Consider the following 25,253-nt stretch of genomic DNA (forward strand, 5'->3'; position numbering starts at 1 on the left):
GAAACAGGAGATATTTTTAAGCAGTCCCCTTCTGTGTGAGTGGCGCACAGAGACATTTTTGCCTGGGGCACAGAATTAAAAAAGAAAACAAAACACCTGAAAGAGCCACACCAAATTGTGCAGGAGGGGTGAAAAACACCCAACATCTCATTTTTCCTTGAAATAACAATGACTTTTTCAAAAATGCAGGAAGTCTTGTGGCTAGAAAACAATTCATAGCTTTAAAAGGGGGCTATATAGGAGTCTGTTGAAAGTAGGATACAGACTGTTTCCATTTTAGAAACCTCTGCTGTCAAGACTAGCTTCATTTTATTGAGTTTGAGGAAAACAATATTAGCTTCTAACTAAAGCAGACAGAAAACACTCTTTGCTGTAAAATGAAAATAAGAAACACTTCTCTCACATGTAGAAAAGGGGCAGCATTGTTAATAGAAACTGGCTTTAAAAAAATTTGTGTGCTACTGCAGTTGAGGCAGTTTGCTTTGTAAGATGCCAAACTGAGGAGGTTTTTTTTCTCCCACAGTCTTCAATACAAATCAGAACTGTCATTTACTTTCAAGACGGGTTTAATGCCTTATTATTTGCTTGTCTTTACCGGCGGAGCTATGCTCAGGGTCAGTGGCAGAATAAAATTACATATTAGCATATCAGCTTTATAGACGGTGATGTTTCTTCCTTTTTTATATATACATATTTAAAGTTGCAGTTGGTGGAAACCAAGAATCTGAATTGTAAATTGACTGATTATTATGCATTGGCAACACCTGAAAAAGTATTCTGATTGGCTCCCTTCTGGCACAGCTCTTTACATTAATTATCATTTTAGTGTTGAGGATTTCTTTTTAAAAAGACAAACTAGCAACCAGAAAAACCCAGTAAAAATAAATGGGTGAAATTCAGAGAGAGGCTTGTGTCACTTAGCATCACTCACATCATGGCTCTTCTGAGTGACTTAAGTGAGTAAGCAACTTACTTTCTGGCTTGCCAAAGTGTCCTAGGAGAATTCAGACACCAAGTTGTGGAATTATGTCAATGAAATCTGATTTCAGGATAACTAAAACCATTTCCACATGCTGTATCTAATGCACAGTTGCCCACAGTGTCGGCAAAAACAATTAAAAGAACTGTCTATAGATACTATAGATACTAATGGACTGTTTTGCCCTCTCTTCCCCAATATTGCCTACTGGCTGTGGTATGTGTATAGTTCTCTGCTAATTAAATTATTCTAACACAAACTGACTTAATCCTAGTGCTTCCATTTTCCCACCTCCAGTCAGCAGAACTGAATTTTGTTGCCATGGTATAATCTTGTGGAGGAAGGGAATTTAAATAATGCTGCTGGCTGTGCATGACCCTTGGCCACTCAGTGCAATGTCTGGAAATGTGTAAATGCACTCTGGTACTGCTGGGGCTCAATGAACCATTATGTGCATACATATGGGAGGTGACAGATCATGGGAACAAAAGCAACCACCAAATAAGTCTGCAGGAAGAGATGACACAGTGAACTCCAGGAAAGGTGTGTGCAGACCTGCACTTTCTGAGGGAAGAAGAAAATGCTGCTATTCTGTTACATATCCAGAGGGACAGCTCAGGGGCAACATTTCAGAAAAACTCAGCTGGGGGTAAGAGATGGAAAAAGTTGTGACAGCACAGAACGTAATTTATGATTGTATTGTACCCTGCAAAGTTGGGGAAGGGGCAAAAAGTGGAAGATATTCTGGAGCATACAGGCCTAGGAAAAATCTGAGGGGAGCAAACTAAGGTCTGGATGGGTAACTGCCCCGCTTGTCCCATAGCAAATGATGCCCCTGGGACAGATGCTCAGCTGATGTAAATTGGTGTACTACTCTAGTCTCATTAACTTCAGTGAAGCTATGCTAATTTACATCAGCTGAATATCCAGCCCATAATTTGCACTGAAATCTTTCCAAACCTATAAAAAGTGTTTAATAATAGTTAGTACAAAATTCTTATATACATCCCCATATCTTATTTGATAAAACAGGCAATTGACAAACAGATTTTGTTGTTTGCCAGACATGCAGTAATAAATTGTTAGTTGTCTCTTAAATCAGTTTGTTCTTTTTTCCAAGGAAATTAATTACAAAGCGAACAGTGAGCACTGGATTTTCTCAAAATCCTCAATGTTTAATCATTTGTTTTGATTGCTTTTCAGATAATTGGGTACAAATGTAAACTTAGTATCAGTATATTTAGACACCTACAAAACAACTTAAAAGAAGCATCTGATATGGTAGCTAAGGGATTTATGCTAAATACAGTTTCAATTAATCCTGTTATGAAGCTCTTTGATAAACACTTTTGATTGTGTTCACATTTGCTTCAGTCTCTCGGTTTATTTCCCCCATTAGTGTTACAGATATAAACTTTCACTCAGACTAATTATGGAAAGGTTACTCATTTTTGAAAGTTTCTCACTTGAAGATAAAATGACCTTGTGAATTTTAACTTTTATCACATAGGCTTCTTAACCTAGTGGGGATTTTTTTCCAGTAATATTCTGAGGAGGAAAATAATCTACGTAACAGTTTTTCAGGTTTCAGAGTAGCAGCCGTGTTAGTCTGTATTTGCAAAAAGAAAAGGAGTACTTGTGGCACCTTAGAGACTAACAAATTTATTAGAGCATAAGCTTTCGTGAGCTATGCATCCGATGAAGTGAGCTGTAGCTCACGAAAGCTTATGCTCTAATAAATTTGTTAGTCTCTAAGGTGCCACAAGTACTCCTTTTCTTTTAACAGTTTTTCAGTTACTGGAGCAAAGAAAAGTTTAAGAAGATTTTTTGTGCTTGTGTAAGTAAAAATGGATTACGTCTTTCTGTTATTTTTGCAGGTCATTTGTCCCCAATAATGTCGAAGCATTTCTCTATTTGAATATAATATAATATTTTATATATACACATTCACATACACTCATACACAAATATGGTATATATTACACATACATAGACTAAGGAGCTAATTCATTTTTTAAAATGAACTGTGATTTGTGAATGGTAATTTGCCATCATGAAAAATTCAAATTATTTTTCAAACTGTAGCATCAGAGTGCAGTGAAGGCATGCAGCTTGCTGATTACAAGTTAATATTTTCATCAACATTTTAGTCTGGGAATAATGTTTGGATATTTTAATCCACCAAACAGATTTGCCTTAGTGTGTGTCTGTTCCAATTGTCACACTGCAAATAACCTGCCAATTTAAAAAAGAAAACAAACACACACAAAAAGAAAAAAAATAAGGGAATTCCCCCATGAAAAATTATATTAAGGAGTAAATCTTGCCATCCCTCTGGGGCTCCCCCACATGCACATAATCACACAGGTACTATGTTTTCATGGGAAGGTGAAGAGTGGAGCACTCTCCCTGAGAGACTCTGCGCAGTCTCTGTGTCATCGAGCCAAGTTCCACACTTCTTCTCGGAAGAATAATTGAAGGCGAAGTTGTATGGTGGGAGGCATGGCCAGTGGGTGCATGCATAACATGGATCCTGTTGCCCAAAATACTACATGGGGCAGCATAAATCACATCCATTGCACCCATCTCAAAACCTATAGTAGAAACTGTTACCTGTTTGGGCAGTGTAGGAGGTGCTACAGCAGTGCTATAGAGGCTGAAGCTGAGGAGTCTAGTCCTCTGTCTGTGCTATACTATCATCTATTTATTTGGACTGGGCACTCTTTCCCAGGATTTGGCCTCTAATGACAATTAAAGGCTGGCCTGGCTATCTAGTCCTTTATTGAGTGCAACAGGCTGCTATGCAGAATATCTGAGTTTGAGACTTGATAATCTTTTAATGCCTTGTGGACAGGAATTGGGAATGTTACAGAAGCATGGCATGCAATACTTTGTAATAGGCTGCAGCATGCACGAGGAGCAGCACAATGATGTATGGGAAGAGTCTGAGGAAAGGGTAAGGGGGAAAAAAGACAAAATGGCCTTGTTTTGAAAAGATATGCTCTTAACTTAAAACACTACTTCCCACTCTGTCACAGCTCTAAGATTCGCAAAAAGAAAAGGAGTACTTGTGGCACGTTAGAGACTAACAAATTTATTAGAGCATAAGCTTTCGTGAGCTACAGCTCACTTCATCGGAGCTCACGAAAGCTTATGCTCTAATAAATTTGTTAGTCTCTAAGGTGCCACAAGTACTCCTTTTCTTTTTGCGAATACAGACTAACACGGCTGCTACTCTGAAACCAGCTCTAAGATTGTGCATCCTTTTCTAGGGACGGCTGGCCTTGGACAGTACTTGCTGTGAAAAGGAAAGGAAAGAGCATAGGAAACCAGCAGAGAATTGGGGACTCAAAATCTCCAGGACATCTGAGAAATGCAAGCCTATATATGAAGAGTTTGTCAGAAACCGAGCTTTGCAGTGAAATCTTCAGATTCCTCCAATGTCTAGGCATAATGAGAAGTAACTTGAAAGTGCAGTTGTGGTGTAAAAATGGCACCTTCTTACTCAACAATTCTGTTCCTTGGCATATCAATCGATCCATCAATCAATAACTCTAACCCATCTGCTCCCTGAATATATTCTTTCTGATGTGCCAATCAGCATGGTATTTAGGTACCATTCTGTGACACTTATGTAATAATAATAAGTTTTGACCTCCTGTTAGCATTGGAAAGCCAAAAACTTATGGGAGAATAAGTATTTACTTATAATATGCACCAGGTCTGCAGCTGTTAAAAATCAATGTAGTTCCACTGAAACTGCCAGAGCTATTCCAATTTACACTTACTAAGGAGCTGGCCTTATAAGCCTTCTCATATAAATACATGTGTTTGTGTATATAAAATATATATCTGTCTAGCAAAAAAATGCAGAAAAGACATTCAATTAACCTCATGGAGTACATCAAAAGAAAAGCAGTAAACATATTTCTTCTGCTTTTTGTTGTTGTTTTACTATAAAATATGCCTAGAACAGCAACATTAAAGTTTAATTACTCTTATTCAAATATGTACTTATGCACACAGTGGCTCATTTGTGTTTGTTCTCCAAAATATGTAATTAATTGTGTGTGCAAACAAAATCACAAACTCCTTTAAGGAAATAATTATTCTGGCTCTATCCTCCAACTTCCATTGGCTTTAATGGGGGGTTGCAGATGCCCAGCACCCTCAGAAGTTGCTCAGCACCTTGACAGATTGAGCCCAAGATGACAAACTAATGTGGCTTTTAAGATTATCTCAGACGGACTATAAAGACCAATGTGTGTGATAAAATCCTAAAATAAATGTCTGGCAGAGATAAATTCAGAATATCATTTTTTTGTAGGAATAGCAAGAAGGGAATTAGGAAAACACTACGGACCTAGCAGCAACGTAGAGGGTTCTGTTCATTATCATGATCAGCTGGATGTCCAGCCTGTGCCTTTGTGTGGCGTTCCGTCCTGGCTTGTGCCCCACAAATACCGGATACTGTTTTGTATCTGTGAAAAGGCAAAAGGATTGGGAGAAAGAAAGCAAAAAGACAGAGAGACACTCACATTATGAAGTCATATTAACATGGAATATCACATCACCAAACCCACAGCCAGTATCTATAGTTCCTGCGCTTGCTGTCTCTCCCCACAACACAGCCTGGGGTACTGAAGTAATAGCACAGTGGATTGCATAGCTCATCATGGTTATAATCTTTGTTTGCAATTGTCAAGGAGAAAGCCATTATGTTTTTAGAAATGAAGAACTGTGATTTCTAAGAGCGGAACAGGTATAAAACTGCTCTGAGAGCTCTTGGTATAAAGGTACTTAGCACTTCCACACAGTTTTCCTTTCATCTCCTGCAGCGTTTTAAATGCTGTATGCTGCCTGCCAAAGTTTATCTTTCAGGACAAAACTATTTTATGGTATAGTATGCAATGGTTTTCAATCTGTGGTCCCTGGACATCTGGAGACCCGCAGACTATGTCTAAGGGGTCTGTGAAAGGTTATCATTACCATAGTACAGTGGTTTTCAACATGTGATCCACGGACCCTGGGGGGGTCCGCTGACTATGTCTAAGATTTCCAAAGGGGGCAGCATCTCCATGTGAATTTTTTTAGGGGTCCGCAAATAAAAGGCCAAACCCCCTATTTTATAGTCACACATCTGTCACTGCAATGGCTATGCTAGCTAGTGGTTAGAGCAAAGGACTTGGCACTACTAGGTACAAAATTGCCAGCTTCACAGGTTTCCTACAGGATTGGGCTGCCAGTGCAGGGCAACTGTATTTTTTGTAGAAACTGTGGGTAGCCATTAATTGATCTTCATTTATTTATTTAATATGACTGGTTTTGGTTGTATTTATATATTTTTGGCAACCTGTCTACATCAGTTTTCCTGGCAGCCAGATGATAATGCTAATTGGAAGTCTGTACTGGTAGCCGGCTACTCAGCCTTTCCCCCAACTCTGACAGTCAGTGAGAGTACTTATTCATTATATTCCAGAGCTCTCGTTGCTGGGAAGTCAACATGCACAGATTGTATGTAGATCCTATAATAGACACCCAGAAAACATTTCTCACAGAGTTTCTGTCTGTCTGATGCATTTGCAATGCATGTCTCTAGATGTAAGAGCCAGTCAACTAGCCAGCTCCCAGGAAGGCAATCAGAAAGATGCCCAGAAGACAGAATGAAAAGGAGACTATGAGTAGGAGCAGCATCAGAAGGCAGAATTCCTGCACATTCACATAATGCAGTTCACTGGCATCTAATCAAGCATTAAGCCCTTTCTCCCAAATCTGTTTGCTCCAAACAAACAGCGCTACCTTGGGGGGCTATTAGTGTAGATATTCTGCTGTAATTTTCTCTGTGAACTCTCTCTAGGAGGATCTTCAGTGCTAATCTTGGTTGAGCTACTGACTCACTGTACAGGCTTGGGCAAATCATTTTGTATCTTAGTCAGCCCAGCTGTAAACTTGGGTACAAACAGGAACTTCCCTGCAAACCAGATGCTGCATCTGAGGGGAGCATTCCTGGGTAAATAAATTAACCAAACTCACAGAGGACTGAGGTTCAGAAGGTTAATCTTCCTGACCAAGATTTACTTGAGAAGTACTAATTTTTAACATTCCAGCTTTCCTCTGTACAACACTGGTTCCTTTGTAACTGATTGCCCTTGTGTGAATTGGGATCAGTATGTTTGCAGCCATTTGACATTCATAACATAGAAATAGAAGTTTCCCATGTTTTCCTCTGCTGACTTGCCATTCCTTACCACACTTTTACAAATGCAGGTGCCAATCCTGACAAGTGCTGAACACCAGGGCTAGAGTCAAAAGGGGGATTTAGTTGTTACAGTGTCTAACTTTGAGGTGTCCTGCCACCTCGTAGAATTCACTACACCAAGTGAGGCGCCCAGGCTTCCTATACAATGTGTGGGGAGAGTTAGGCACCTAAAAATGGGATTCACAGAAGCCAGCAAGCTAAGCAGGCTGCTAGCTAAACTAGCCAGTAGCAGGGATGAAAGGAGACCGGTACGGTGTACCGGTAAGATGTGGCCGCCGGTACCAGCCAATGTTAAAGCACTATCGCGGCAGCGCTTTAACATCGCTGCCCCTTTTGTCCCCCATTCCCTCCCCGGCGGTCAGTGGGGCAAAAGGGGCAGCTGCCCCAGGCCTGGAGATTTAAAGAGCCCGGGGCTCCTGGCCGCCGCTGTGGCTACTGCGGCAGCAGCCGGAGCCCCGGGTGGTGTGGGCCAGGCAGCTTGGATGGGCTGGCTGGCGAAGGCTGATCCCCCCAGCCCTGCCCCTTCCACCCGAGGCCCCACCCCTTCTGGGGGCCCGGAGCCAGGCCCCCGTACTGGTAGGTGCTTAATGTTACTTTCAGCCCTGGCCAGTAGGGAATGCTGAGGAGAGATGCCTAAGCCCTGCCCCTCAAAAGGAGTTAGGTGCCTAAGTCTGAGCCAGAGGGAAATGCCTATCTCCCCTCAGGATTCATGGCTGTGAACCCTCTGATGGACTTAGGTCAGCCCTTTCCCAAGAAAAACTAAGTTGCAGATGGTATCTCACCCTTTTATTCAATAGTCCAGGGGTTAGAGCATTCACCTTAGAGATGGGAGACATTTGTTCAAATCAGGCAGAGGGGAATTTGAATACAGGTCTCGCACCTTCCAGGAGAGTGCCCTAACCACTGAATATTCTGGGGTGGATCTCTCACAGTCTCTCCTGTTGATGCTGTTACATTTTGTATAAAATAATTAAATACTCCAGGGCCAGAGTGGCAATGACTCCATAGCCTGGAAGGCATTCACCTGGGAGGGGGAGACTCAAGTTCAAGTCTCTACACTAATGAATATTGAATTATTTATACAGAGTGGAATAGCTCCAACAGGAGAGAGAGCCCACAAATTACAGCACTCACTTGCAAGGAGGAGCTCTGTGTTCAAATCCCTGTCTGGGCTATATGTATACCTAATGAATCGGGCCATACAGGCGGGGAGGATGCCTACTTTGTAAACTCACTGGGGCACAGGTGTGAATTGGATGCTAAGCTGCTGGGCAATGTAAGATTTTGTGGCATAAATTTATGCACCTCATACATTTCACAAGTGGAAACTTTGATGCCTAGGTACCTCCAGAGTTAAGAGGCAGCTGAGTGGGGATTGTGTGACTGCCAATGGCACCTGTTTGTTGCATTTAGGCTACTAAAGGGGCTGTGAGATGCCTAAGTCTTCCTTGTGAATTTAGCCCTCAGAAGGCCTTTTTGGAAAAATTGTGATTGAACTGTGATAACCATGATAAAGAGGAACTTAGTAATACTGAGGGTATGAGCTAGGTGATCAAATGCAGTGCATGCTCTCCTACCTAGTCCAGCCAGTCCATCCTGATCTTGACTTGCAGCACCTTGTGCTAGCCTAGTCTAAGAGAGACTCCCTATTAAAGCAGGTCAGAAAATGGAGAATATTTGTTGCAAAAATTTTGGCTTTTCACCAAAATGTTTTTTGTCAAAATCTTACAAACAGTTTTACTGCCCAAAATGCCAAATGGTAAAGTGGGACAAAGATACATCAAAGGCTGAGCAAACAAATCTGGTTATTTGTATATTTCTAGAAAATCATTTCAGTGATATGTTCTCAACACAGCTACATTTGTGAGCTGCACCTGATATATGGACTTGATTGGTTCTCCAGAACTTTGCTTCTGGGGAGTCAGGTAAGAAACCCTCTGCTCATGAAAAACAAGCTTTCTTCATTTGTTGTTGGATAGGATGGAAAACTGTGGACTGACTGCACTGCAGAAACTCCCGTTTGAAGAGTATTCTAGGTTATGGTTTTGAAGGAGCAAGCAGCTCATCAGTTCTGAAAACACAAATCAGGGCAGAAGTGCTCTGCTCTAGTTTTATCATCTGGGAATGTAATCTGGCTAATATGAAGAGCTATCAAGAAATAAGAAACATTCAGTGATCAATACATTCCTTCTTGGAGTTTTGGGGAGAAAAAAAGCACCAGACCTTTTATACTTACAGTTTCCATGCGAAATACTGATTGGCTCAGAATCTTCTGGGAAACCAGCCCCAGCAAAGTATAGCAGTGTGAAATATAGCAGCAAGGCTTCTGACCTCATAGTAGTTCAACGGGGAGACTTTACTTCTTCACTTCACCCTGTGAAAAACAAACAAGGGCATAAGAGCTTCCTGTCCATTCTATTTTAACTAGTACACACAGAAAGGAGGGCTTGAATGGTCAACAGATAACAAAGGGGATTCTCACTATAAAGTAACAAATAAGTGTAATTTTTTAAAAGGCCTGCCCTGCTGGGCCACTTTTCTTTCATTCCTCAAGCCTCACTTGCCCGTATCAGTCACGCCTCAACTTGGCTTTGAACAGATTTAAATATGCTGTGAGCTACCTGTGAATTTTCTGTCTCAGCTGATTGGACCCAATAAAGAAACTTTGTCTTCTGAGTCAATCGATAGCTGACAAGTGTTTTTAGGGGAATACTCCATCTTCTGTTTCTTTGGGTAGGTTTACATAATTAGATGATGACACAGGGCATAAATAAAAAATACACTACATTATTTAGGTTAAAAAAAAGTGATTAAGCGCTATACTGGAAGACTGATTCATATCCTGCAGAGTTGTGAATCAAACACAGAAACACAGACAGTTTGATGGAGCACACTGAACATGTCATTGGGCTTTACCATAAAAATATGTACCCATAAATTTAAGTATCATAAAACCAACACTCCAACTTGCAGTAAAATAAAGGTGAACAGAATTGTCTAACATTAGGGTTTTTTCCCCTCACGTTTCACCAATGTATTCACTCATTAATATTTCATGTGCTAAATAAATAAATAAATCCCCAAATCTTGGAGATAAAAAGAACAAAAGGTGCCTGTGCACACAGTGAAAGAAAACATCATAATACAGTAAATAGCTCATAACTCCCAGGCAAATTTCACAGAGGTGCTGATCTGCAGGGGAAATCAGTCTAAAAGTGGGTTTTTCTTTTCACCCCTTCCAGGGTTTCAAACCTTTAATGCTGCATGCCAAAGATTATCTTTCTGAACAAAGCTATTTTACAGTCGTCTGTCAATCATTCAAGATTTATGGGCAGAAAGTCAAACTTCGTAACCTAGATAGTCTTTGAAAGTTACTTTGGCAAATAAAGTGCTAACTTGCCCTTTTGAAACACCATTTAATATTAGATACCTATGTCTCCTTTTTCCATGCCAAAAAAAGCATTAACAAGTTCTGAGTGTTACATTTTTACTTGCAATTTCACAGACACAGCTGGTTCCCAATCATTTATTCAATTGGAAACGTCAGACTAATTAATTTGCCTTTTCTGATATGTGCTTTGAAATAAAATTCCAGCTCCTATAACTGAACTTCAGATGGAAACTCTGTTGAAGGGCACTGTGTTCCCTCAGGGCTATAACTAGATGATTTATTATACTCCATGTTTGCCTATTATTGTTCACACACACACTTGAAAACTTGGCTGCTTCTGTATTTTTATTAACCAAAGTTTGAACCCACAGAAAATAAACTCTGATGTGAGCCACTCTGGATTAACTAACTGACTCCTCGACTGCCACACAGCATTAAAAGAATGGCAAAGTACAACAGCAAGAGTAAGTAAAACAGAAAACAGAAACTGGCTGGCTATTATATTTTACATGAGGAAACATGTGGGGAGAGCATAATGCGCAGGAGTCTTGAGAGAAACAGTTCTGTCTAGCACTGGGAAGGCTAGTGGCCACCTGTGACTACTTAGACAACGGTGCCTCCCCATAGCTACCTTCTTTTCTCCCTTCCCACATTTGTCTCATTAATCACCTGTTTCCTAGTGTCTAGATTGTGAGCTCTCTGGGGCAGGGACTATATCCATGTTATTTTTGTATAGTGCCTAATATAATAATCCTTGTTTGAGGTCTTTAGGTGCTACCACAACAAAAATAACAAATAAGAAGGAGACTACTCAAAACCACAAATTCCTCAGGGTTTGCATTCAAGGCAGGATTCAAAAAGAAAAAAGAATTAAGGGGGTGATTTTTGTCTCTTTTGAAATACAGTTTTGCCTTTACCTTTAAAGACTCATTTTTCATACTTGGTATGAAGTGCCTATTTTGTCTCTACAAGTGCATTAGAAGGTGACAAAACAAAGTATACTGCTCTATTACAACAACAAATTTCAATTCCTTCCTTCTTGCAAATGCTTTGGTCAAATGCAAAGCTCTTTCTGAAGTACAGGAGAGGAACAGTCATTTGTCTAGAAGAAATTTAACCAGCAATTCAGTTTCTCAATTTAAATCCTTTTCACCCACAATATCAGTCTGCAGGATGATAATTCAAATTTAACATGGCTTACAGTGGGACTGCAACCAAAGAATAGATGCTTTATGTTACTCCCTATCAGCACATTATCAGCTAGCTAACAATGTATGTATTATATGTGGAAAAGCATTAAGGCAGCATTGATAAATCTTGCCCATTCCACTTTAGAGCTTTTTTCAGGAGAGGTTGTGATATATCACTCCCTTCTTCTCACTCAACCTTCTGAACCGTCCCATGTAAACATGTGGACAAGAGGGTCTCCAGTCAGATTATATTACCCAGTCATTTTAAGTAGAGTTTAACTGACAGGATTTTTTCTTCACATGAACACAAAGAGAAGACTAAGGAGTTTTCAGTTCTGCCATCTAACAGCTTAATAGTGCAAAGCTGTTCCTACACACAAAGACCTGAGTCCACAAAAAAAAAGTGAGGCGTTGTGATGCTCAGCATCACAACGCCTAACTTTTTTAGGTGTCTAGAGAATCACTGTGATTCACAAAGCCTCAGTTAGGCACCTAAGCTCCCATACAATGAATAGGCATCTTATACTGTGATTCACAAAAGCCAGCATGCTATGCAGGGAGCCACCTAAGCTAGCCAATGGGAGATGCAATGATAGGAATGTGTGCTAAGCCCCACTCATGTCTCAGAGATAAGTGCCTAAGTGCAGGCTGCAGGGAGGCCCTATCGCTCTTTGCAATGCCCATATGCAAACCCTCTCTTGGCATTAGGTGCCTACACCATTTTAGCAAGAAGCTGGAGAGGAGGAGGTGCTTCCCCCATAGTTTTAGCCCAGTGGTTAGGGATGTGGGAGACCCCCCGGTTCAATTCCCCCTCCCACTGAGGGGAGAAGGGATTTACCACCTCTCAGATGAGTGCTCTAACCATTGGGCTATAGGATATTTGGAGGGGGAGCAGGGTCTCCTTCACTCTCTCATGTTGAAGCTGTTGCACTCTAGATAACTAATTAAAGAGTCATTGAAGCAGGGGGACTGGATTTTCCATCTCCCACCTCCCAGCTGCATGCTTTAACCACTTAACCTAAGTTCCCTCTAAGCTGCACAGTAGGCTGTCAAGGGCCGTGTAGGCAGGGGAGGAGACTCATCCCTGGCCCCAGCCCAAGAACTACCCCAGCGCCAGACTGTTGTGGTGAGAGAGGGCTGGGGAGAGTCCTCTCTCCCCGCTACAGCCCCGGGGCAGCCTGCACCCCAAACCCCTCATCCCTGGCCCACCTCAGAGCCTGCACCCCACAGCCAGAGACCTCCTCCCCCCGCATCCAAGCCTCTACCCCAGCCCTGAGCCCCCTTGCATACTCTGAATTCCTCGGCCCACCCCTACCACACATCACCTCCATATTGGTGCACATAACAAAATTCATGGATGTAAAAAATTAGAGGGAACATTGCACTTGGCTATGTTCATGCTTGCTTGCTTGCACTCTCTGCCCCGAAATGTCCCCTTAACTGAGAGCGAGAGCACAAGCATGTGAATGACTCTAGAGGTTTGAGCATTCAACTGAGAGGTGGGAAACCCAGGATCCAGTCTCCCTGCTCCAATGACTCTTTAATTATTTATGCACAGTGCAAAATTTTCAACAAGAGAAACTAAGGGAGCCCCACATCAAGTGATTAGAGCACTCACCTAAGAGGGGGTAAATCCGTGTTCAAATCCCTTCTTCCCTCGGTGAAGGAAGGGACTTGAACTGCGGGACTCCCATATTCCAGGTGAGTTCCCTAATCGCTGAGCTAAATGCTATGAGGGAACACCTCCTCTTTCCCAGGTATTTTGTGAGAACTCATCTGAAGGACCAATCTAGTAAACATGCTCACAAGGCCCCTACCGGATTGGGCCCTGCACCCAACTTAGGCAATGGAATGCCTGTGTTCCCTGGTTTGTGAATTGCTCTATGGTTTCAGCAGGAGATAGCTGCTCGGGTGCCAATTGGGAGGCAAAAGTGCACATGCTTGGAGGCTGAAACATAGATGCTTATGGAACTTTACCACAAAAACATAGGTGTCACGTGAGTTTAGATGCCTACAGGGTTCAGCGGGAGTTTTGTGCCTTGCAATTGTTCCAAAACTGGGACTTCGGAACCTAACTCGTTTCAGGCCAAAATCCTCTATCATTCTTAAGGATATTTTTATTTGTTTCTAATAAACATGGAGGCTGATTATGTACCACCCTACACTTTGTGTAATCATTAGCATTAGTACAAAGTAAGTTGATCCCATTCTGATCTGTTAGTACATTACACCCACTCTTCGCTGGGGTAAATGCCTACAGAGCAATGGAGAACTGGGTCCAAGGTGAGTCTATCAGCCAATGTCAGCTTTTTCTGGAAGGTAATTATATTAATTTAATATGAATTTTGGCATCCTTTCTGTGGAGCAAGATTTTTGTCCAGTTTCAGTGAAATTTTAGAAAGATGCTTGTTAGAAATAGTTACATTCCTTTCTAGTATAAATTCCCTTTTCAGCAAGTCCTCTGTTCTAGTTGGGCTCCTTTGAATGATACAAGTGTTTTGACTTACAAGTGTGATGGAACCAAATGTCCTTCCATATGCAGCATGTGATGAAGCACAAGTAGCCAGATGGTGACGCCCAGAGAGTACAGGTACCATCTCCAAATAATGGCTTTGTAAACATCAAGGATTAGATCCTCAGCTGGTGTAAATCGGTGTAGCTCCATTGAATTCAATAAAGCTATGCCTGTTTATATCAGCTGAGGCTCTGGCTCCAAGAACTTCCATTCTTCCTATTCAAAAGCGCACATTGCTCCAACAGAAAAAGTATTAATTTTGGCAAGTGGGTTTTTGTTTGCTTGATTTTTTTTTGTAAACTCCGGAGACACAGCATGATAAATGCTTTAAAGTACTTGAATGAAAGATTCTATATCAATTCACAGTATTATTAGTCATTGAGCTATTGAGGTTTTGCAAAAGGGTATGACTTGCTTTTGAGTTCTGAAGAACACAAACCAGCAGTCTGTTTTCTTGAATTCCTAGGACTAATGCAAATATACATTGATGCGAGAGTATCTTGCCTTGAACTGTCTTCTTGAAGTTAGTGGAGTTGCACAGATATTAGTGAGAGGAGACTTTTCCTTAGTAAGTATATATTTCCCCCCTCTTTGTTGTTGTAGTGATTAGGTATAAAGAAATCACTTAATCTTTTGTCTTATATGCAAATTTGAGTCCCCTATGGGAGAAAACAGGGAAGTGTTGGGGGCAAGAGTTCAGCACAGCGAGGCACTGATCCTGATAAGGGCATTGAGGTGCTATTTCAATACAAATAAATAAATAAAGTTTCTATATCTATTAGTCTCTAATTTATACATTGGGAAAAAACAAATTATTGGCTTGAAGAGGTATTTGAAGATAGGAGGTAATAGTGTCTCTGGCTCAATATGGCTTGTGATATAAGGAGAATGGTTTGATTTTTTGAGCAAAATGCAATATATAACTTCTAGAAACCATGCTTCTCAGAGCCAAAGAGAAAGACACCAGCATGACATCAGCCTTCTGCTGTCTGATCTTTTTTAGTGTTTAGTGAGTGATGGTTCAAGGCAGAAATGCATGCAGAATAACCCTTTGGCTAAGGAAATGAATATATTGCTACTGCCATAATATCCTATTACCTTGTGAGTGTATCTGCACAGTAAGAAGGGTTTGCCTTACTCTGCCCATATTACAAGTAAAATGTAAAAATGAAGTGCCAATTTCTTGATAAATTCGGTGAAAAGGCCAGTTTGGATCCTGCGAACAGAGGGATAGTTTCTGTTAAATCAGTAGCAGCTGCAAATAAATTTGCAGAAAAGTATGGTGCTTAGCCCTGAAGAGCTACAATCTTCCATGTCAGAGAAACTCGATTTAACTTTTCCGTTCAGCTATACCCTCAGTTAATCAGGTATAATTCCAAGTAAAGTCAGAATGCAGAACAATACACCAGTTTTTTTCTGTGGGTCTCCAATCATTTAAATGAAGACAGGATGTCTTTCCAAAAGATATGCTGTAATTCAACCCACAAACTATTGGGCTCAATACAGGGATTACTTGGTGAAATCCAGTGGCCTGTGTTAGGCAGGAAGTGAGACTAAATGACCTTAATGACCATAAAAATCCATGACTCTATTAATGAGAAGAATACATATATATTTGAACAAATTAAAGGTGACAAGCTACCATCCTGCAAACAAGACTTGGAGTGTGTGTGGAATAAAATGTGCTGAAGAATCTGTGAATAAGAAATCTAAGAGTTCAAGTCATACTTTCCCTCCAGGGAAAAGAATTTGAACCACTATATGAGGAAAGGAGACCTGGCCAGTAAAACCAGCAGAATCCATGGATCAACAATCCAGGGGGATACCCATAAATATCTGGAGAACAGGCTCTCTCATCACATTCAGGGGCCCAGCAAACATGAAAAATAATGAAGGGATGGGAGGAGGAATTAGACAACTTAAAAACATCTAAAAAGTTCTAAAAGGCAGGTTCATCTAAATTTGTTTGTTCATCTCTAGGTATAAAATTTCGAAAAGTGACTTAGGAACCTAAGTCCCATTTTCAAAAGTGATTTAGGCACTTGGGAGACTAACTCTCATTGATTTGTTAGTCTCTAAGGTGCCACGGGTACTCCTTTTCTTTTTGCGAATACAGACTAACACGGCTGCTACTCTGAAACCTCTCATTGAAAGGGTGTGTGTGTGTGTATGTATTTATACATGTCCCACTTGCTTTATATAAGGAGAATGCTTCCTAGTGATAAAAGCAGGGTATGTGACTCAGTCACATAGTCTGCATTCTATTCCCCACTCTACCACAGGCTTGCTACGTGTTGATGGGCAATTCACTTACAGTCCCCTGCCTCCAGTTGGAGAAACCTTTGGAAATCCTTTGAAAAGGCACTATTATAAATGCAGCGTATCATTATTATTATTGTTTACTACCTTCTAAATTCACAGTTCCTAGATAGAGAAAGACATGGCTCTATGTAAGACAGAAAAGGAGGCTAGAAATAAAACAGCAACAACAGGAATGTAGCTTGCAAACCACAGTCTCTGTGAAAAGAGGAAAGAAAGCTAGGCAGGCGCAAACAGTGAAGAGAGGTGTCCAGGAGAACATGCAATTGCTATATGTGATTTTTGGGTAGCAGTTCTGTTTTGTAAAAATTAGATCTCTATCACCCAGGTGTCACTCTCAGATGTGGTTGAGTGTGGCAGTGAAAAAGATCATACAAAGTGATCTGATGCTCACTGGGGAATGGAATGGTGCCACAGGCAGCAGACAAAAAGGAATGAACAGAAGCCATGAAAGCTCAAGGGATGCTTGCAGAGATCAACAAGCACTACAACGCAGATGACACAGTGGTAATAATCAGGAAACCGCTTTGAGTGCCAGACATAGCACTGAACTGGCACACAGCAAGATGATGTCTGGGATGGCCAATTCTTTTTTCCTGTGATGATAATCAGTCACCTGAGTGGCTGTAACTACTCATGCCAGGTTCCTCTTCCTCCATAGCAACTAACCATCAACATCTCTCTATGATCCACTGTGCATCCATCATTCATCTTTCCCTCTCTTGTTCTGCTCCTGTTGTCTCTACAGCTGCCCATCCGATTCCTGTGGCCAAACATGTCTCAAACACTCCAGATATCTGGCCAGTAAAAGAGAACCACTGATGTGCATAAAGTATAGCAGCCACCTGGGATGCTTTAATTTGCACACTGATTAGGGCCTCTCCCACATGCACATTACTAGGGGGTAGAGAATGCCATATGGTCCACCTTTGTGTAGAGAAGCCCATATCCCTCCCACTTTCTATTGAACATGCTCTTTATTAATTGTAAGCTCACTGGGGCAAGGTCTGACCATTTTGTAGGTGTTTATATAGTGCCTGGTACAATGGCCTCCTTGTCTATGACCTGGCTCCATAGGGGCTACCATAATCAATCAATCAATAAAATAAAATGTGCACATAAATTCTATGCACATCAATTATGCACTCCCCAAAGCACTCCTCACACATAGGGGGAATATATGGGCATCCTGTGATATATGCACTTTAGTACCATTTTAACTAGATTTAGCATTGCTTACTCATTTCCCTGCTGCAGGCTGCATCCCAGATATAACAATTGGACCTGGGGGATATACAGTGGTGGAACATAGAATATATTTTTCCTTATATAGCAAGTGACAGCATACACCTTCATTGAAGAGAGTAATAAAAATCTACCTAACAAGGATGACCAGATACTACGTAATCATCTATTCAAGGATGTATGCAACTTTCCAGTAAAGCTAGAGCAAACTTAAGGCTAAAATCGAGTTTCAAATCAAAATGCAAATATTTCTCAAAAATGTTTCAAGAGGATTTTCAAATCAAAATGCAAATATTTCTCAAAAATGTTTCAAGAGGATTTGGTTCTATTGTAGCATGCTGATGTTTGTGTAAATGTGAGTACTCATTTGCAGTTTTCAGAGTAGCAGCCATGGTAGTCTGTATTCTCAAAAAGAAAGGGAGTACTTGTGGCACCTTAGAGACTAACAAATTTATTTGAGCATAAGCTTTCGTGAGCTACAGCTCACTTCATCGGATGCATCCGATGAAATGAGCTGTAGCTCATGAAAGCTTATGCTCAAATAAATTTGTTAGTCTCTAAGGTGCCACAAGTACTCCTTTTCTCATTTGCAGTGTTACACAGGCAATAAATCATATACTGCAATATCAGCTCTGGTTGTTATATCACTACCCCCCTGATTCAGTGACTGATAAGCTGAACAGATTTGCAAAACCCCCAGTCAGAACAGAAAAACCTCTTCCTGAAGAAGGTGTTATGTCAGTAGGTAATGCTGGCAACCTATCTTGTAGAGATCATCATTACTGATCACCCCAGTATAGTACAAAAGGAAAATGTAAAGAACAAATGAAGGCTTTAATAGGAAGAACCTTTCGTTAACCTGAGTGACACAGTTCCAGTGACTATAGCTTTAATAGGATGCTGTTGTTCAGAGAGGGAACAGTCAGATGGAAGATGAACATCTCCCAGATGGAATTAGAAGTATCTCAGGCCTATCGATTCTGGTTGTAACCTTTACTGTAAACAATCTACAGGGACCTCATCAGCCACCTGTTCAGTGATATTTGCATTGAAATACGGAGCCAACGCAAATGAGAAAATGGCCACAGTTCCTTGCTAAAGCATCTGCTCCTCTCTACTCCTCTGGTTATCTGTTTGTCAGGGTTTAAGAGGTACATGTTTTAGTGGAATGGATAATGCAATGGCAATAACCTGCTCATACGGCAAAATACACAATGAACATGTTGTTTGTCTTGATGCTGATGGCAGTATTATAGCATGCAATATATCACTTTCTATAATTGCTCAGTTTTATACTGAAAACAGGCTTGCCAAAACTGGCAAGAAAGCCATTTGTGCTTGCAGAACTATTGCCAGAAACATTTTCAATTTTATTTTTGGGGCAATAGGCCTGCATTAAAGAACAAAGGCAGTTGCCAAATTATTCCTCTTCCTTACCACCAGAAATACATACAGCAACAGATCTAACTTTAGAACAGCTTGTTCAGTCATCACAATGATGTTTTTATTATTTTAAATACACCTCACTTGTTTAAGAGAGAAAAAATAACTATATTGATTGTATGTGGGCTTCAATAAACCACCGTCAAGATTTGAATTGATGTAAGAGCTAAACGTAACACTGCCTTTTGACAAGAACACTATCTCTAATATATACTTTGCTGTTTAATCTCAGCAATCTTAATAGAAAACAGATACACTACCAGCAATACCATTAGTCTTCTCAACCCTAAATTTGCCTGGGAAATATCAGTGCTAGTCAATAGACGTTCTATTCTCTCTTTCGGTATATGGAATAAAAATTACACTGCGGCCTGTGATCCACAGGTATATAGAGAGAATGAAATATGTTCTTCCTTTTTTTTTATTATTGATAACAGCAAAGGTGAAACATGAAACCATGTATGTTTTCACAACAGTATTGCCAATTGCCACTGATTAAAAGTTTGATAAAGCCCTGCAGACATCATCTGAGCTGCTACATGTCTGCGCTAAACATAACTTCAGGATCAGGCAGTAATCCTAAAATAATCCCTCTAGTGCATTAAACTTTTCAAGCCAGATTCCCTCAATTGCTCAGCATATGCCTCCTTTCATTATTGTGGGTGCATATTTAAATAGATTCCAGTCCTTTCTTCAATCTTCTCCCATACCCAGGAAAACAAGAAAGTAATTTACAGTTGATATACGTCTGCAAAACAGATCAAATCATACGAAGAGCATAGCATTATTCTAGACCAAAATTAGGATCCCACATACCATATCATTGTGTTTTAGAGTGGCTGATTGCTGCTTAACATAATCATAAATAAATATTTTTTATTTTGCATATTTGTTTAAAGTTCAAAACAAATATTATCTTTTGATTTGTGGCATTTGACTGCTTTAAGAAACACATTTTATTTGTTTGAAATGAAAACGTCCACCTTTTAATTTCCCGAAACAGCAGAGAACACATTTAAGTCAACTGTTAAGTAATCAGAGCACATCATCTAGCTTTTGTGCAATTACTGATATGTAATGTTAGTCACATTAATGCAATTTAATCAGAAAAAAAGAGTCACTAACCTGGTTTGATTTTCATTCAGTAGAATAACAACTTTCTACAGTATATGTTTCAAAAGGTACTAATCAACTTTAGCTCAAAAGTGACTGAAACTCCACAGTCCAAAATATATGGATCAAATTTACTGTAACCATCCCACAATGCTAATCAATTTTAAAAATTTAAATCATGGCTCAATTAAACCAATCACTTGTGCAATGCCCCCATGAAAGTGCATTACTTCCACAGCAACAATGGCAACTTTAAGATAATCCAGTACCCATTATATACCAGAATAGTCTAGTCCTGTCAATAACAGGATTTAGGCCAAATTTCAAGATCATAGTCTATGAAAGGTTGCTCAGTGAAATACAGCAACATTCCACTCAGGCAAGAAGACTTTTATAAATGTACATCACAACTTCTGAAGGAGAATGAAAAGGTAAAGGTAAGAGGTAACCCTGGAAAGCAACCAATTCATCATGATAATTTATGTATGTCCCTGACAGATAAAAACTGCAGGTAAGCAAAGAGTTCTTGAAGACTTGTGTTTATACATTTATTCCCTTATTTGTTTATGAAATCAATTTTCTCTGGTTTCTTTCCACCTTTCAGAATGGCAAGAGGCAGACTCCTGAAAAAATAAGTAATGGACGAAAAACAGATGGAATCCCTAAGACAAATTTTAAAAGCACCTTGTAGGTAAGCATAAGTCGATGGTGATAACAAAACAGAGAGCACTATAGCAAGAATGAGACTGAAATGTTGCCTCCATCCTTCCACACACACTTTATCTCAGGTGCTCACATATCAAGGTGATGGGCATGTAAAATTTAGATAGATTGTCTAGATCTTTATTTGTCTTTAATTATTTCTTTTTACTGGTAATTTGTGGAATCATATACTTTTCAGATCTTTTCATTACTGTGTATGGCCATAAAGAAACAAACAAAAACCCTAAAGGACTGTGGACATCTATCTAGTTTTGCTTTTCCAAAATGGGATGATCTCCAGGATTGCGGTTACCAATCATGCAGTTCCTGCAGTCTGCTGGTAATTGCTAGTTGCAAGTGACAGTCTCTGAGCTCTATTCTGCCTAAATTTATGCCCAGAAAATTACCAAATTATAAATCATCTATAATCTTAACAGTTTTATGGAGAGATTGATACAAGAAATAATCCTATCTTTGAGAATTTTTTTGTGGAAAAAGGATCACTCATGTGACAACATGGCATATTTTTCATCCATAGCTTCATTTCACCTACTTTGGTAATATGAAAAAAGTCAATGAAAGAAGCCAATAGCTATATTAAATGATCCTACTTCCAGGATACTCTTAAGACAAACGCTTATTGTCTGCTATGCTGGGCACAAGGTTAATTACTGTAATTAATTTATTTTAGGAAAATGTTATATGCAGATATCACCAATTAACCCCTAAATATAAAATCACAATTTCTTTAATTAATAGAACACTGTACAATCACTCTAATTACCAAGAGACCAGTATCAAGAGGAAATGTGAAATTATCTGATGTGAAGGGATTTGAAAAGCAGGCATAAAATTGAGATACGGATGGTCAAACAAAGAAAGGTGGTAATTCAGGAAGAGCTCAGACATTGCACTAAACAGGCACACTACATTTCTATGCAGGCATACATTCAGCACTCGTCTACACTACAAACTTATGTCAGGATAACTATATCATTCATGGGCGCAGACCTAATCCCCGGTGTAGACAGCACTATGATGATGGGACGACTTCTCTTGTCGACATAACTACCCCCTCTCGAGAAGACAGAGTATCTATGTTGATGAGAAAAGCTCTTCTGTAGGCATAGGAAGCGTCTTCACTAAGCGCTACAGTGGCACAGCTGCACTGGTGCAGCTGCATTGCTGCAGCACTGTTAATCTAGACATGCCCTCACCCATTTACTCTAGAGTAAAAGCATCCATGTGCATTCATTCACACCTGTTTCCTGGGAGATTGAAAATAGTATAGAAAGGGAGCCAGAGATATTCTGATAGCTGCCGAGAGTGCAAGTTATAGGAGTAATAACTCTGTTATTATGTACTTTACATCTTTGGAAAGGTTGAGGAAAAGATCCAGTCCAGTGCAGTGAGAGAAAAGGGGTCTACAGAGTGAACTGCATGAACTGAAATGATGGGTTAGCTTTCTTGTCGACAGGGGAAACCTCTAATCCAGTCTCTGGATAATTGGTAGAACAAAGCAAAGTCATTCTCCTCTCCTGCAGGAAATATTCTCTGCCCTTTCAATAACCTATACAGGGTCTTTGCAAAGGAAACAAAGAATGTCACAGGGATGAGTCAGCAGTCTGTCTCCAGGTAGCATGCTAGGATAGGCTAAACTATTCAGCCCACCACCATAACAACAAGACAAAAAGACTTCTGTATCATTGATGGTTTCTACAGTTATTTTAGGAATGATTGATTGCACTCGTGTTCCAACAAACAATAATGAGATATATTGGAAAGGAAAAAACTTCAACGGCTCAGACACACAATTAAGTCTGATACTGAAAACATTATTACAAATATTCTAGCTAATTTTGTAGAGTTAAAAAAATGCATATAGCTCCAGACATCAGCACTCTGCCAAACTATGAAATTATACCCACCAACTCACTGCCAGGATAGGGTACTCACTAACTTTAGGGATTGATGTATGTTTGGATAATTTATTTGGTTTGTCTGTAATTGAAACTTAGTGCTTTTTCGGATGACTGAAGAGTTTTTCTCCTCCCCAACCATAAACTTCACCCTTCAAAGCAGGCAAGGGGTGCCTGAAAAGAAAAATTCATGAACATTTGTGATCTCTCTGGCATGGCTGTGTATTTTCTGGGTTTGCATGAATACATCATGAATTGCCTGACAAAAGTATAATTCCTGTGTAAGAACAGGAACATTGTAGCTGTTGTTCTGTTGTTTCTCCCTCTGCTGGTTATGTAATCTATATCAAGTAGGGCAGAGAGCGATTTCCTATGACTTTTGATGGGCCTCAATAACCTGGATGTTCAGTTGGTCAGTTGCCAGTGTTTGTTGATCTACAGCCAAGACAAGGATCTCTGCCAGCAGAGAGAGAACAGATTTTTTTTAAAAAGCACAAAAGGAATTAGATCAGATACACAAATAGCTTTTTAATGAGACTGCAGGCTCTATGTTTTTACTGTGGTAACTTGAAAAGCCTGGAGAGATCTTTGCTGGCATGATGGTTTCATGTTCTTGCCATAGACTCAGTCCTCCAGCCCTTTTTCATGTGAATAATACCATTGGCATCTATAGGAATAAACACATGATTACGAGCTGAAGGACTGATGTTTTCTGATTACTTTAGAGCAATGATTCTTTGGCTTGCCACAGAAATGCCAAATACCAGTTACAAATAAAAGGCCTGGACCTACTTCTGTTGAAATCAGTGGAAATTTTGACATTGACGTCCATTGGATTAAGCATCCACAACTCCTACTTGCTTCAGCAGATGTCGTAGGTGCTCAATAGCTCTGAGCATTTGCCTCATGGAATGGATGATTTTGCAACACCTCTTTCATAAATCCCATAAAGAAAAGGAGTACTTGTGGCACCTTAGAGACTAACAAATTTTAAAATTTTAAAATTTGTTAGTCTCTAAGGTGCCACAAGTACTCCTTTTCTTTTTGCGAATACAGACTAACACGGCTGCTACTCTGAAACCTGTCATAAATCCCATAGGAATCAACTACCTTCTCCTGGCCTTGTACAGCTTTATTGACCAATGTCCTGACTCCCATTCTCTCTGCTGAAGTGAAGAAAGGCACATATTGCAGTTCAGCTGCCCATGAAATATTACATCCCTTCTAACCAGCCTTCAGAGAGTTTCTGATGTCCTGAACAACAGAATCAATATCACCTATTTGATGATATATGGTTGCTCAGTTCAGAGGCTTTCAACTCTAAATGCAGCACAGCCAACACATTATTCACAAGAGTTTAAGATTCACACTAAAAGAGGGATGTGTGTGCATATGTACAAAATTCTCGGACACAGTAACCCCTCTAGAACAGATTTTCAGAGAACCTTTCTCTCAGATATGGGATTAAGATAGTGTGAAGGGCCGGCATTATTTTCTCTTTCCTGCAGTTTTTGTGTGTGTTCACCAGTTCTGTTAGAAAAAATATTTTTAATTAAAAATCTTATTGTCTAAATCCCTTGTTCTAGAAATATTGAGCATCTCTACTCCTGATCTCTACACTTCGCTTCTATCTCCTGACCCTCAGGACTGACTTTTCGTGGATATCCATCACAAAGCTGAATCAGTCAATGAAGCAGCTGCAGAATGACATAATACTCATAAATAGTTGTGGAAAGCAAATTTTGAATTCAGTTTTGAAAACATTCCCACCAGGAACTTGATTGCAAGAGTCAGGCTCATCCCAGAAAGACCACCAGTTGGCCAATCACAGCTAAGCAACACAGCTAAAAGAATCATCCACAGAATAAATGAAATTGCAAAATATTTTGATGAATTATTTTGAATAACAAATACATTTTAAAAAACTTGAATCTACAAATAGAAAAAGGGTTGAAATTCACCCAGTACTTCATTATGACCTCTGCTGAGGACCTGAGTACACCTCCAATCTCAGGATCCAAGCCCTCTGTTCCTCGTTCCAGCCCTAGAACTGAGCGTGTTTCGCCCTGCAAGCAAGTGTGCACCTTTTGCTAAGGTTCTGGGCAAGCTACCTCCTCCGATAGAAGCTGAGTACAGCAACTTGAATGGAATCTGGAGGGATGAGCAAGGGTTGCAGGA

General features: G+C 40.1%; 1 protein-coding gene and 1 long non-coding RNA gene across 6 annotated transcripts in view; one reads left to right on the forward strand and one right to left on the reverse strand.

The window, feature by feature from the left end:
- SEMA6A (semaphorin 6A) overlaps nt 1–25,253 on the reverse strand; it is a 142,042-nt gene that overhangs the window by 71,267 nt on the left and 45,522 nt on the right. For 4 of the 5 annotated variants that reach the window (XM_038402737.2, XM_038402739.2, XM_038402741.2 and 1 more), the window contains exons 2-3: nt 9,475–9,612; nt 5,343–5,460 (exon numbers count right to left, since the gene is read on the reverse strand). In XM_038402737.2, coding sequence (XP_038258665.1) covers nt 5,343–5,460; nt 9,475–9,574 — 218 coding nt within the window. In that variant the 5' untranslated portion in view covers nt 9,575–9,612. Of the gene's footprint in view, nt 1–5,342; nt 5,461–9,474; nt 9,613–25,253 lie in introns of those variants that run through there. The other variant, XM_043514771.1, reaches the window with a different exon arrangement.
- On the forward strand, nt 1,434–4,890 carry LOC122460263. The gene is made up of 4 exons (XR_006281466.1): nt 1,434–1,522; nt 2,490–2,563; nt 2,774–2,816; nt 4,252–4,890. It is a non-coding gene; the product is annotated as an uncharacterized LOC122460263 (long non-coding RNA).

The sequence above is a fragment of the Dermochelys coriacea genome, chromosome 5, assembly GCF_009764565.3.
Source record: "Dermochelys coriacea isolate rDerCor1 chromosome 5, rDerCor1.pri.v4, whole genome shotgun sequence".
Taxonomy (NCBI): Eukaryota; Metazoa; Chordata; order Testudines; family Dermochelyidae; genus Dermochelys; species Dermochelys coriacea.